This window comes from Heterodontus francisci, chromosome 3 (assembly GCF_036365525.1).
Source record: "Heterodontus francisci isolate sHetFra1 chromosome 3, sHetFra1.hap1, whole genome shotgun sequence".
NCBI classification, from domain to species: Eukaryota; Metazoa; Chordata; class Chondrichthyes; order Heterodontiformes; family Heterodontidae; genus Heterodontus; species Heterodontus francisci.
The window spans coordinates 169,064,676-169,079,502 of NC_090373.1; the positions used below are offsets into that span (position 1 = coordinate 169,064,676).

The 14,827-nt window shown below is 45.0% G+C and overlaps 1 protein-coding gene across 1 annotated transcript in view; it reads left to right on the top strand.

Annotated features, from left to right (window-relative positions):
- mrps5 (mitochondrial ribosomal protein S5) overlaps positions 1-14,827 on the top strand; it is a 161,486-nt gene that overhangs the window by 112,730 nt on the left and 33,929 nt on the right. The window contains exon 6 of the mRNA XM_068027484.1: positions 10,385-10,475. Within this exon, the coding sequence (XP_067883585.1) occupies positions 10,385-10,475 (91 nt within the window). The remainder of the gene's footprint in view (positions 1-10,384; positions 10,476-14,827) is intronic.

A 14,827-nucleotide genomic window follows, 5' to 3' on the forward strand; every position in this document is an offset into this window, starting at 1 on the left:
AGGAGGAAGTGTGGATAGGTCACAGATTGGAGAGATCGCGGGCTGCACAGGCGTTCGCCTGTTTGATCCAGCTGTTCTTGCCTCCCTTGAGCTGCCGGGCTTCTCGTGTCCTGGGAAACCAGCCCACAGGCATTAAGTTTGAGGCACAATTAATATTTGAACCATAAAGTCTCATTAAAACCTTTAAAATAGGGAATATCACCATGCCCCCCTCAACCCCGGCCCCAATCTGCTTTTTTTAACTGGTATTTTGGAGTCGGGTTTCACATTTTGTATTTTTAACCCCCTCTGCTGCCTGTCCTGGGGGTTTAAAATTCTCCCCATTGGCTCTGGCTCCTGGCTACCTCTAGTTTGTTTTTATTGATTCATGGGATGTGAACATCACTAGCAAGACCAGCTTTATTCCCCATCCTTAATTGCCCTTGAGAAGGTCGTGGTGAGCTGCCTCCTTGAACCGGTGTTGTCAGTGTAGTGTAGGTGCACTCACATTGCTGTTAAGAAGAGAGTTCCAGGGTTTTGGCCCAATGACAGTGAAGGAACAACAATATATTTCCAAGTCAGGATAGTGTGTGGCTGGGAGGTCATGGGTTCCCATGTGCCTGCTCCACTTGTTCTTCTAGGTGGTAGAGGTCACAGGTTTGGAAGGTGTTGAGGAAGGAGCCTTGACGAGTTGCTGCTGTGCATTTATATGGTGTACACTGTGCATTGGTTGTGGAGGGAGCAAATGTTGAAGGTGGTGGATGGGGTGCCAATCAAGCGAGCTGCTTTGTCCTGGACAGTGTTGAGCTTCTTGAGTGTTAGAGCTGTGTTCGTTCAGGAAAGTGGAGAGTATTCCATCACACTCTTGTGCCTTGTAAATGATGGACAGGCATCGGGGAGTCAGGAGGTGAATTACTCACTGCAGAAATCCTAGCCTCTGACTGGCTTTTGTAGCCACAGTTTTTATGTGGCTGCTCTAGTTCAGTTTCTGGTCAATGGTAACCCCCAGGCTGTTAATGGAGGGGGATTCAATGATGGTAATGCCATTGCACGTCAAGGGGAGATGGTTAGATTCTCTCTTGTTGGAGATGGCCATGCCGAGCACTTGTGTGGCGTGAATGTTACTTGCCACTTATTAGTTGTCCAGGTCTTGCTGCATCTGGACATGGGCTGCTTCAGTATCTGAGGAGTCGCAAATTAAGTTTCTGGTCAATGGTGACCCCCAGCATATTAATTATAGGGATTCAGCAATGGTATTGCTGTTGAATGTCAAGTGGAAATGGTTTGATTCTCTTTCTTATGAAACACAATCTGACTGTTGAGAAAGAAATTAATTTGAATTCTTTGAAAAACCTTTATAATATTCTTGTTAGGTCTTCCTCCTCATCATGGAATGCAGTTAGGCATTCTATTTCGAGTTTTGTATTCTTTGTGTAAAACATCCAGTTACAGAGTCAAATTAAGGTGGGGAAACCCATGTGCTAGAACAGTTACTGATGATGCGTCGAGTTGAATTGAAAATAGCTTCCATTCTTGGTCTTTTGCTACAGCCAAGGGGCTAAAAGTGAGAATTGCGAGGCAGTGGGTATATATTACAGAAGCTGAACACTTGCCAGTCTTTCCTGAAAATCCTTGGATGTTGACCATGAAGTCGGCTTTTAGATTTCAGCTGAGAAGGCTTTTTAAATTTGTTCTGCACAGGCAGTGCTCCATTATCCAATATTTTGGTCTTTAAAAACAATCTGATAGCAGTTCGGAAATCTCGGTGTATGTCTGTTAAGTAAATCAATCAAATGGAATCTTTACTGTTTAAATAGGCTGCAGATTTAAGAGTAAGTAACTACATAATAACAATGCAAAATAAAATTGCTGGCAAAGCGTGTAAGGAGTAGTTCAGTTATCATTTACGTCTATATCTCTGGCTGCAATTAAAAATAGATTGTTTTATGCATAAAGGAGTATCATTGAATCATAGAAAGTTTAAGGCACCGAAAGAGACCACTTGGCCCGTCATGTCTCTGCCAGCCAAAAAACGATCCACCCATTCTCATCCCACCTTCCAGCCCTGCAGATTACAGCACTTGAGGTGCATATCCAGACTCCTTTTGAATGAGTTGAGGGTCTCTGCCTCAACTACCCTTTCAGGCAGTGAGTTCCAGACTCCCACCACCCTCTGGGTGAAAAAGCTTTTCCTCATCTCCCCTCTAATTTTTCTACCAATCAGTTCAAATCTATGCCTCCTATTCACTGACCTCTCTGCTAAGGTGAACAGGCCCTTCACCTCCACTCTATCCAGGCCCCTCAAAATTTTGTACATTTCAATTTCTGTTCCAAGGAGAACAACCCCAGCCTATCCAATCTTTCCTCATAACTGTATTTTTTCCAGTCCTGGCAACATCCTCGTAAATCTCCTCTGTACTCTCTCTAGTGCAATTACAACCTTTCTGTAATAAGGTGACCAGAACTGCACACAGTATCAAGTTGAGGCCTAACCAATGAGTTATATGCAGTTCCAGCATAACCTTCCTGTTCTTATATTCTATACCTTGGCTAATAAAGGACAGGTATCTCGAGCAATAAAACTGAAGAGTGATAAAAGCTAAAGATGTTTGATGAAAGCTTGAATAATAATATGTGCCTGTGAGTTGGATATCATAAGTACAAGCTTGCACACCTTTAAACCTTGATGTGCCAGTTTCCTAAACTGGTCATAGCATTTTAGCCCAACATCAGGACCACAAAATAAGAGAGAGATTTGTAGTTATATTGTGCCATATCTCAGAAATGTCTAATCACTTTCAACAACAAATGACCTGCAAATACAATTACATAGGCACACGTGACAGCTATTTTGTGTACAGCAAGATAGGTTAACCTATTTTGTGTAATGTGGAATTTATTCTAAGGCTTACCTGTACAGTAATAAATTATTAAGCAACCAGCATGAATTTACGGCACTGTGTGTGTACCAGCCCCACATGGACTGCAGCAGTTCAAGAAGGCAGCTCACCACCACCTTCTCAAGGGCAATTAGGGATGGGCAACAAATGCTGGCCTTGCCAGTGATGCCCACATCCCATGAAAAGAATAATAAAAAAGGATTTATCTCAGTTATGTAATTACTAATTGTAATTTACATTTAAAGTATTGAATGTTAGTTAAAAAGTGTGGGACGTACATACACATTGAATAGGATTTAATTAACAGATTTGGATTGCGGTATTCAACATGTCCCTTTCAGTATGATGAAGCAATTTACTAAAGCTAATAGAACACTGTGAACGATCAACAGTGGAACTCCACAGAGGTTGTGTAAAGCTTTACAGTGCACTGTTCAGATCAAACTTAGAATACTGTGTTTGGTTAGAGCTAACATACGACAAAAAGATGCAATAGAAAGCAAAATGCTGCAGCTGGAAATCTGAAATTAAAACACAAGATGCTGTAAGACAACAGGTCAGAGTGCATCTGATGAAACTGCTTCTGACAAAAGGTCCTTGACCTGAAACGTTAACCCCACTTTTCTCGCTCACGGATGTTGCCTGACCTGCTGTTTCCAGCATTTTCTGTTTTAATTATAAAAAAGATATATATGGGAAAGGATGCAGAAAACAGCAACAAGACTGATTATCAAGTTTAGAGAAAAAGCAGTTTGGGAGGGACCTCATTGAAGCATACAATATATTTACAATGCTGATGATTGTAAACACAGAATAATATCTGTGCTGACTCTGCCAGCATAACCATGAACTAACCCCATAGCCTCTGCTTCAAATATTTTTTCAGCTTTCCCTTAAAAATTGAAATATTTGTCTCAACCACTGTCTGTGATAAAGGGCTAAATTTTAACTCCCAAAGATTGTTGGTTTGGGGTTGTGTTGGAGGTTAAAATGCAAAAATCTGCAACAGAACTGAACCCACCCATTTCGGGTTTAATGGAGAGAGGACAAGGGTTGGGTGATCAGGTTGGTCATTTAAACATTATAATGAGGCTGCATTTCTTCATTTTATGGAATCATTTAAAATCATAGAATGATTACAGCACAGGAGGAGGAGCAGGAATTTTTCCTCCGGGCCCAACAAGCTAACCCAGTAAACTCCTCCCTGTGATCTGTCTGCTCCGCTGCCCTCATGTGATCAGGATGTCCCAGACCACCATTCAAACAGCACCCACCTGCCCCACCAAGCGAATTCGCCTCCAGGTTAAAATCCAGGCTAAAAGTGTTTCTTTTCCGGCAACGTTTTCTGAAAACAAATTACTCCTAACCTCACTTGTCATTCTTAGTGACTCCTTGTCACTGACACCCCAACCAAATGAAATAGTCCTTCCCTAGTTGGATTGGGCTTCCCTTTTCTAGCACAGGAAGTGTTCACTGTGACCAGTTCACACAGTCAGGCAGGCAGGCACTATGCAGTTTCTACTTCCTAGGTCCTCTGTTCATTCTTCACACCCTTCAGCATCTTTGCATTTTTTATCTTCCTCACAGAATGGATTGCATCACACTTATTCACATTAAATTGAATCTTCTGCCTATCTGTTGTTTTACCAACCAGTCTGTCTTCCTGAAGTCGTTTACAGCCCTCCTTACTGGGCCAAATCTCTCAGAATCACAAATTCGTTACAGCGCAGAAGGAGGCCATTCGGCCCATCGTGTCTGCACCAGCTCTCTGAAAGAGCAATTCCCTCAGTTCCATTCCTCTGCCTTCTCCCCATAACCCTGCACATTCTTCCTTTTCATATAACTGTCCAATTCCCTTTTGAATGCTTCAATTGAACCTGCCTCCACCACACTCTCAGGCAGCGCATTCCAGACCTTAACCACTCTGTGTGAAAATGTTTTTCCTCATGTCACCTTTGCTTCTCTTAACAAATACTTTATATCTGTGCCTGCTCATTCTCGATCCTTTCACGAGTGGGAAGTTTCTCTCTGTCTACTCTGTCCTGACCCCTCCATGATTTTGAATATCTCTATCAAATCACCTCTCAGACTTCTCTTCTCTAAGGAAAACAGTCCTAACTTGTCCAATCTATCTTCATAACTGAAATTCCTCATCCTTGGAATCATTCTCGTGAATCTTTTCCGTATTCTCTCCATTGCCATCACATCTTTCCTCAAATGTGGCACCCAGAATTGGACGCATTACTCCAGCTGAGGCCAAACTAGTGTCTTATACAAGTTCAACATAACTTCCTTGCTCTAGTACTCAAACTGATACAGGAAACTCCATTTCTTCCCCTTTTCCATCGTTGATATGCTATTATATACTCTCTCTGCATCAACTCACACAGCTGCCATGAATGACACTTGACAAAAGTAATATCAAAACCTTGCCAAAGGCAAGGTCTCACACTGCTACTTATTGTAATGAAAACAAGTGCTGCATATACCTAGTGCTTCTTAGCTACTGTGTTTCCCCAAGGTGCTTGTGTGATCTATCAACCTTTAAGCTCAGCCTTGTGCTTCTCCTTGGTGCTACCTGAGTGGCTCAGAGCAAGTGAGATGACTGACAGCTACATTCCAGTAGCAATCTCTGGACCTGAGTTCATCTCATGGTTGCAAAGACCTCAGCTTGACCGGTTTAAAAAAAAAGTGAGAACTTATTTGGTTACTGTGACTTGCAGTAAAAGCCAGATGTCAGTACACTGTCCTTTTATGGATGTCATGACAGCTACCTGCAGTTAGATTCCATGCGAGGTTTTTAGTAAGCTGATTGTATGCAAGGCTGAGTAGAGGAACAGTTACAGGTGAAGGCTGGAGGTAAAGGGCACCAGGCAGCCTCCTGAATATTAGCCATAAGCACTACAACATTGTGTAAGGGTATGCCATTGAAAGTGGCAGATTTGCTTAAGACGGTGCATTCTTGGAAGCTTTAGCTCTTGCCTTGTCCAACCTAACAAGACCGTTCAGCTTTTTCCGGTGCAGAGTTGCTGTGCACCAGATGTTGGCATTGATGTTGACTTTCCCCCCACCCCTCCCCCATGCCCCCTCGGCTGGGTCCATGGGTACTGCATTGTCCCATTACCAAGCATGGCCTCCTTCCTCTGCCTTACTTCGCCCAGCACCACTTTAGCACCTCCATCAGACAAATTGAGTGCTCACTGCCCTTCTGCAAATCTCACATTTTTGCAAAGACACCTTTGTGCTCTGCTTCACGGCCATTTTGGTATATAGCTGCCTCTTTAAGCTGCTGCAGGTCTTTAAATCCTACAGCAGTGCAGTAGCCCCTGCCCCCTCCCCAAAGGGTGATCTGCCACTCTCTGGTCGTTCTGATGCTCAGATAGTGTCCCAATTATTCAAATTACTCTGGGTCACATTGGGCAGATGCAAATCATCTTGTGATTTGTGATTTTCACTCGAGCAGAAAATCTAGGCTTATATTTCTCCCAGCTCAATATCAAGAATAGATGTATTCTCAGTAATTTCATTTGCATTTACTCCCATTTTTACAGTTCATGGACGTTAATGAAACTTAATGTAGCCTATTTAAAAAGAACCTTGACAGTTAAAAATGCTGACCATGTATATTTCGTCTGATTAACGTGTACTGAAATTGATCAGAGCTTTCCAGAAATTGATAACTTTGAAGGTTGAATAGAGGAACAGGAATTGAAATGTGTACTTTCAAGACTGGTTTGAGTAAAGCTATTGAAATTGAACACTAATTTCATGTCTAGAAAGAACTTCATGCACAGGAATATTATAATATGGTTATGAATTTGATAGTTAGCTGAGTGTATTTTAATGTCGAGCAGCCTGCTAATAGTTATAGATATAGGGGCATTGGATTCTGGGGTCTTTTGGAGAGTAAATGATCCTTTTACAAGGTCTCCACAGCCCATTTGGAGGATTGTTACATGAAACCACAACCAAGTTACCTAACTTATTGCTGCAGTTCTCTGTAAAATTGTGTGTCTTAGAACCATAGTAAGGTTACGGCACAGTCCATTCAGCCCATTGTATCTGCGCCGGCTGAAAAAACTAGCCGCCCACTCTAATCCTGCCTTCCAGCACCTGGTCCGTAGCCTTGCAGGTTACAGCACTTCAGGTGCAGGTCCGGGTACCTTTTTTAAATGAGTTGAGGGTTTCTGCCTCCACCACCATCCAGGCAGCGAATTCCAGACACCCACCACCCTCTTGGTGAAAATGTTCTTTCCTCATGTCCTCTCTAATCCTTCTACCAATCACTTTAAATCTGTGCCCCCTAGTAATTGGCCTCTCCACTAAGGGAAACAGTTCCTTCCTGTCTACCTAGGCCCCTCATAATTTTGTACACTTCAATTAAGTCACCCCTCAACCTCCTCTGTTCTACGGAAAACAACCCCAGCCTATCAAATCTTTCCTCATTACTGCAATTTTCAAGCCCTGCCAACATTCTTGTAAATCTCCTCTGTCCTTCCTGTAATGGTGACCAGAACTGTATGCAATACACCAGCTGTAGCCTAACCAGCGTTTTATACAGTTCCAGCATTACATCCCTGCTTTTGTGTTCTATACCTCGGCCAATAAAGGAAAGCATTCCATATGCCTTCTTCATCGCTTTATCTACCTGTCCTGCCATCTTCAGGGTCCTGTGGACATGCACTCCAAAATGTCTCACTTCTTCTTACCCCTCTCAATATCCTCCCATGTAATGTGTATTCCCTTGCTTTGTTTTCCCTCCCCAAATGCATTACCTCTCACTTCTCCGGCTGCACGGCCAATTTTTGTGTTATCTGCAAATTTGCCAATTATGCCTCCCACATTTAAGTCCAAATCATTAATATATACCACAAACAGCAAGGGACCCAACACTGAGCCCTGTGAAACGCCACTGGAAACCGCTTTTCATTCGCAAAAACATCCGTTGACCATTACTCTTTGTTTCCTGTCACTGAGTCAATTTTGGATCCAACTCTCAACGTTCCCCTCTATCCCATGGGCTTTTACTTTTCTGACCAGTCTGCCATGTGGGACCTTGCTAAAATCCATGTAGACAACATTCACTGCACTACTGTCATCATTCCTCAAAAAATTCAATTATGTTAGTAAGACATGACCTTCCCTTAACAAATCCATGCTGATTATCTCTGATTAATCCATGCCTTTCTAATGACAGTTTATCCTGTCTCTTAGATTTGATTCTAATAATTTGCCCACCACCGAGGTCAGACTGACCGGCCTATAGCTATTTGGCCTTTCCCTTGCACCCTTTTTAAACAATGGTACAACATTTGCAGACCTCCAATCGTCTGGTACTTTGCCTGCGTCTAGTGAGGATTGAAATTGATCCTCCGAGCATCCACTATTTACTCCCTTGCCCACCCCCTCTCTCTCTATCTGTCCCCCCCCCTCTCTCTCTATCTGTGCCCCCCCTCTCTCTCTATCTGTGCCCCCCCTCTCTCTCTATCTGTGCCCCCCCTCTCTCTCTATCTGTGCCCCCCCTCTCTCTCTATCTGTGCCCCCCCTCTCTCTCTATCTGTGCCCCCCCTCTCTCTCTATCTGTGCCCCCCCTCTCTCTCTATCTGTCCCCCCCCTCTCTCTCTATCTGTCCCCCCCCTCTCTCTCTATCTGTCCCCCCCTCTCTCTATCTGTCCCCCCCTCTCTCTATCTGTCCCCCCCTCTCTCTATCTGTGTCCCCCCCTCTCTCTATCTGTCCCCCCCCCTCTCTCTATCTGTCCCCCCCCCTCTCTCTATCTGTCCCCCCCCCTCTCTCTATCTGTCCCCCCCCCCTCTCTCTATCTGTCCCCCCCCCCTCTCTCTATCTGTCCCCCCCCCCCTCTCTCTATCTGTCCCCCCCCCTCTCTCTATCTGTCCCCCCCCTCTCTCTATCTGTCCCCCCCCCTCTCTCTATCTGTCCCCCCCCCCTCTCTCTATCTGTCCCCCCCCCCTCTCTCTATCTGTCCCCCCCCCCTCTCTATCTGTCCCCCCCCCCTCTCTCTATCTGTCCCCCCCCCTCTCTCTATCTGTCCCCCCCCTCTCTCTCTATCTGTCCCCCCCCTCTCTCTCTATCTGTCCCCCCCCTCTCTCTCTATCTGTCCCCCCCCTCTCTCTCTATCTGTCCCCCCCCTCTCTCTCTATCTGTCCCCCCCTCTCTCTCTATCTGTCCCCCCCCTCTCTCTCTATCTGTCCCCCCCCCTCTCTCTCTATCTGTCCCCCCCCTCTCTCTCTATCTGTCCCCCCCCTCTCTCTCTATCTGTCCCCCCCCTCTCTCTCTATCTGTCCCCCCCTCTCTCTCTCTCTCTGTCTGTCCCCCCCCCTCTCTCTCTCTATCTGTCCCCCCCCCCCTCTCTCTCTATCTGTCCCCCCCCCTCTCTCTCTCTATCTGCCCCCCCCCTCTCTCTCTCTCTATCTGTCTCCCCCCCCCCCCCCCCCCACCTCTCTCTCTTGCCGCTCTTTTGAACTTCCTGTTGGTCCTGCTCGCTTGCTGTCTCTGCCGCCGCTCTTTTGGACTGCCTGCTGGTCCAGCGCTCACTCTCTATCTGTAAGTCTGTAACACTGAAACTAGTTAGTCCAAGTGTTGCAGCTATGTGCAGTATTTATGAAAGGTGTAAAAATGTTTCATATGCTTGTACAGGCATGTGTATCTTCAACTATAACTTTAATATAAGTTCTAGACTAATACATTAGTTTACCTTAAAATGGAGTGTGGGTATTTGGGGTGCATTTTCAATGCAAAATATCCTCTCCAAGCTAGGTTGTGCATACAAATGCTTAGAGAAATAAGCTGCCTGGTCGAAGGTTTCCTCTACATCCCAATTTTAACCATTCTACCATTGGGCAGATGTGCATTCAGCTGTCAAGACCCTAAGCTTTGGATTTCCCTCCATAAACCTCTCCAACTCTACCTCTCTTTTCCTTTAAGATATTCCTTAAAACCTACCTCTTTGATCAAACTTTTGGTTACTTGTCCCAATATTTCCTTCTGTGGCTTGGTGCCAAATTTTGTTTGATTATACTCCTTTGAAATGCTTTAGGACATTTATCTATATTTAAGGCACTATATCAATGCGAACTGTTGTTTTTGTTCTTAAATGACTCTATTTTTTTATCTACAAGTCTTTACCAATAGCTAACACTTCTGATGAATCTACCTTTACTCATCCGTAATCTATTAATATTGTTGGGTACATGCCTCCTCTGACCTCAAATGGCACTCGTACATCTCCTGTTTTGCTAAAGATCCCTCCAAAAGATTGTCCCAAATGTTTCTCCTCAGCAACCCTAAGACTGGAATGTTGCTGTGATATATATGTACTCTATTCTAACATCTCTTTGTCTCACTCTTGGAGAGGATGCAAGATAAAGCCTATCATCTGGTGCTGTCTGATATTGCAGAATCTCATTCAAATCTAGTTTGCTTTTAGAGTAGAAATGTTCTCTTTTCAAATTCTTAAGATTTAATCAGCTCCATTTGTGTTGGACAGGTTAAAAGTGTCTTCAATATGACTGCAAAAGAAGGGAGGAAGAGATCTGTCAGTGCTCTGGTGGTAGTTGGAAATGGAAACGGAGCTGCAGGTAAGTTTTGAAGTGAAAGAACCCACAGAATTAACTTTTCTATCAGGGCCATCAAAAGAGAAAGCTAATAATACAGCTTTATCTGAATAACATTGTTCTGTCATCCTTTAAATGAAAATGAAAAATAGCCTGCTGAATTTGATACTACCTTGATTTTATGGTAGGAAAACTTATTTAGTAGTCTTTTCAAGAGTAAATGATGTTGAAGTTGGATGAATAGAGCTGATCATGTGATTTTAAAGGAGGCAGAAGACATGGGGAAGTTTTTTTAATAAGTATTTTTTGAATGAACATCTCCACAGATTATGGCTCTGAACTAACATGCAACTGTGAAAATATATTTTTCTGGAAAACTTTTCAGGGACCTGAATTTACTAATGTGGTAAACGAGGTGAACTTGATGTGCAAACCTCACTTGAATCATAAGCTTGGGTTACAATCTGAAACTTGCTCCTGGTAGCTGATGTTTTTCCTACATGTTCTGTATAAGAAGGATAACAGGTTGGCACAGTCCTTTTGGCTCTGAAATGCTGTACCTCAGCGGCAGAACATGACATCTCACCAACAATGTAACACGTGGTGAGTTAATGTTCTCCGTCATCGGATGGAAGGGAAAAATCAGAGGGCTGGTCATTTCATGGCACTTTCATGCCCCTCCTAGTTGTTGCTAATAAAGGGGTTGGTGTAGTCCTGGGTGTATGTCACCTGACTACCCTTCCATAGTTAGATCAGAGATGGGAACAAGAGAAATGAACTTTAAAATAAGAGAACAGACTGCTGCCCCATGCTTTTGTCTGATGTCATTGTCTGGCAATGTGGCATCACATGGCGATGATATACAAAAGAATTTTTCTCAGAAAAACTCTGTTTAGCATGGAAGAGACTTGTATACAACTTGCCTGTTGAAGAAAAATGGCCCAGATTTTGCTATATCAGGGTATCTAATGGCATCTGCCATTTATTAGATTTGCCCTTGCACGCTTATCAAGTGTCACAGAGAGTTTCTATAGTTTCAATTTTATTACTTCTCATTGAACTTCATGTGCTTGAGACTCACTGCAAGGCAGTTGCCTCTGCCTCTGCTATTCGTCACTGTCAGTTTGAAGAGGGTGGCACAGTACCTTGTTTTCTATCCTTACCCCAGCCCCCGTCCTCCACAACCCACTTCCTTCCACAAAGTCAGTGTCCACATTCTGCTCAGCTTGTCCCTGGATAACTAAGTTGAGATTAGGGAAAATGATAAGTATACTTGAGTTTAGGTGTAATATATTTCAGATAAAACATTTCCAAGATTTTTCTGCATTGCTAAGGCAGAGGAAGGCCATTTAACCAGTTGCACTAGTCCCAGCACCAGTAGTCACACAACTATCAGCAGAAGGCCATACCTGCCCCGGGTGTTCAGGGAGTAGTTCTTCTACCTGAACCTCAGTGAAGAACAGCGTGAGACATCTGCACCTTCAGTAAGGATGTCTTCACTAAAATCTGCCACCTGCTGCAGCCGCAACTACGACCTCAGAGGAGGACAAAGAGTGAGTTGTCAGTGGCTGCAGTGATTAACTTTTATGCAGCAGGCTCCTTCCGGGCAGGAGCAGGGGATGTTTGCAACATCTCCCAGTTTGCCGTTCACTGTTGCATAAGGGAGGTCACTGAGGCTTTGTATTCCAAAAGAGGTGAATACATTTCATTCTGTCTTGCCAGAGAGCAGAAGATGGATCGAGTGAATGGCTTCGCAAGGATTGTAGGCTTTCCCATGGTGCCGAGTGTCATTAACTGCGCACATGGCCCCTGCTTATCTGCCATCCGATGTACAGCAACCAAAACGGATTTGACTCCCTGAATGTTCAGCTGGTGTTCGCCAGTACACAGTCAATCATGCAGGTCAATGTCTGGTATCCTGGCAACGGTTATCCTGCCTTCATTCAGCAAGACTTTGTTGTGCCCTCTGCATTTGGGCCACCATGATGAACCAAAGGGAGGCTTCTGGGTGACTAGGTGGAAAAGCCACACGTAGATGAGCAGCATTCATACAACGAAAACCATGCTGCTATGCAAAATATTATAGAACGCACCATTGGCAAGCTGAAGCAAAGCTTTCACCACCTGGACCGCTCTTGCGGTGCCCTGCAGTACTCCGCAGAGCAGATGTCAAGATGGACTGCTGCATGCAGCAAAACCTTGCCCCCGTGAGCCCTTGTTACTCGCAATATAGCAACCAGCTGAGGAGGAGGCAAAGAAAGACTTCCATTTATATAGTGCCTTTCACAATCACAGGATGTCCCAAAGTGCTTTACAGGCAATGAAGTACTTTTGAAGTGTAGTCACTGTGGAATGTAGGAAGCGCGGCAGCAAATTTGCACACATCAAACAGCAATGTGATAGAGATTTTTTTAAGTGATGTTGATTAAGGGATAAATATTGGCCAAGACACTGGGATCATCCCCTGCTGCTCTTCAAAATAGTGCCACAGAATCTTTTATGTCTGCCTAAGAAAGCAGATAGAGTCTCCGTTTAACATCATATCTGAAAGATGGTACCTCTGACAGTAGAGTACTCCCTCAGTTCTGCGCTGGAGTGACGGCCTTGATTTTTGCACTCAAACCCTGGAGTGGGGCTTGAACCCGCAATGCTACCAACTGAGCCCTGGAAGAGAAAGGGAGGAGGCAACCAAAATAGCCCATTCCTGGCCGGGCTGTCTGAATCACTGATCTGATTGTGATGCTGGTGAATGCAGCCCCAATTCCCCATTCACCAACAGGCCCACACCTTACCTTCCCTCTGTCACTGACCATCACAGTGTCCACATGGCCACAATGCAAAAATAAAAGTCAACACAAATATTCCAAACCAAACCAGACCAACTAATCACCTTTGTGCATCCTCTTTGCCTGTCTTCTGTGTACCTTTGCCTGTCTCAGTGCTGTCCCAGTGACTGCATCACGGCTGGTGGAAGGCTGCTGACTTTCAGTGGGTGAGACCGCAGGTTGCCTTGAAGGCCTTGAGCAGCTCAGCCTTAGAAGGCTTGGCTTTGGACTGCACCATGTTGGCATGGGTGGCAGCAGCCTGGGTTGGCTGGCTGATGGGCAACAGCAAGGGACGTGGCAGAGGTGGGAGGATGAATGCTGTGAACAAATGTGCTGGTGTCTGTTGGACAGATTGCTGGACTGCTGTAGCAGCCTGTAGGCCTCTTTGACAACTGATATCTGTAGCCAAAATGGTGGCATCAAGCTGATCTTGCATGACAGCAAGCTGACTTTGCATGACCGAAGTCTGAGTTTCCACTGCAGCACCCAGTGCTGGGTGGCTTCTACTTGTGTTGCAATGGAAGCTGGGATGTCAGCTATCGCACACTACATCATGGTTGGGTCTCAAGAGTGCGAATGGAGCTCGCCACCACTTACATGCTGGAAAGAATGGGCTGCAGGCTCTGCGCAACACCCTGTGCAAAGTTGGTGCCGGACTCCTCCATGTTCCTTGACATTGGCCACAGGCTTGCCAATGCACTGAGCATTTCATTGTAAATACCCATCGGCCCCATTGAGGTGCTAATCTCGGTCCTCTGCAGGAGAACTTGTATGCAACCTCGCCCTCTGAAGAGCTGGCACCTGTGCTACCCTACCCTGTGCCCTGGCTGCAGGCCACTCAAGCCTGCTGTCTCACCAAATGCAGATCCCACCTTTATGCTGCCCTCTAAATGACATGTTGGTGGCTAAGAGTGTGAAATCGAGTGATGGTGTTTCTTCACTTTCGTCCTGCTCTAGAGCCATTGCCTGGTCAGGTGAGAGCTCTTTGACACATGAAAGGAGAAATGCACAAGGTAGGGTTGTGATGAGGGGAGGTTGGCATCCTTACACCATCTCCAGCTTGTAAATGAAAGGAGATTGTGGGATGAGATGAAAGTGAGAGGTGCGAAGGAAAATTAGCTATGAGAATACCGTCAGCCAGTGTGTCAGTGAGTGTGGTGCAATGTGTTTGGGTGATGTGGCTGTCATGGTTGAATAGCTGGCAGTATGTGCAAGCTAAGAGATATGGGTGTGAGGCTTGCAGCAGTGCTGAATGTGTGAGGGTGAGGTGAAGCTATGAATGTTATGTGTTGTGATTGTTCGGGATTGTTAGTAGGTGAGTGACGGGGATGTGGTGCATTGAGCATGTCTGAGGCTAGTGCTGCTGTTTGTGGGATAATTGAATGCACATTCACTGACCTTGACCACTCGTGTGGGGCGATTGAACTTTCTGCGACACTGCATCCAGGTCCTCAGGGCCTGACTCCTGGCATTGACTTTTTAAAAAATATTCTTTCATGGGATGTGGGCGTCGCAGGCCAGGCCAGCATTTATTGCCCTTGAACTGAGTGG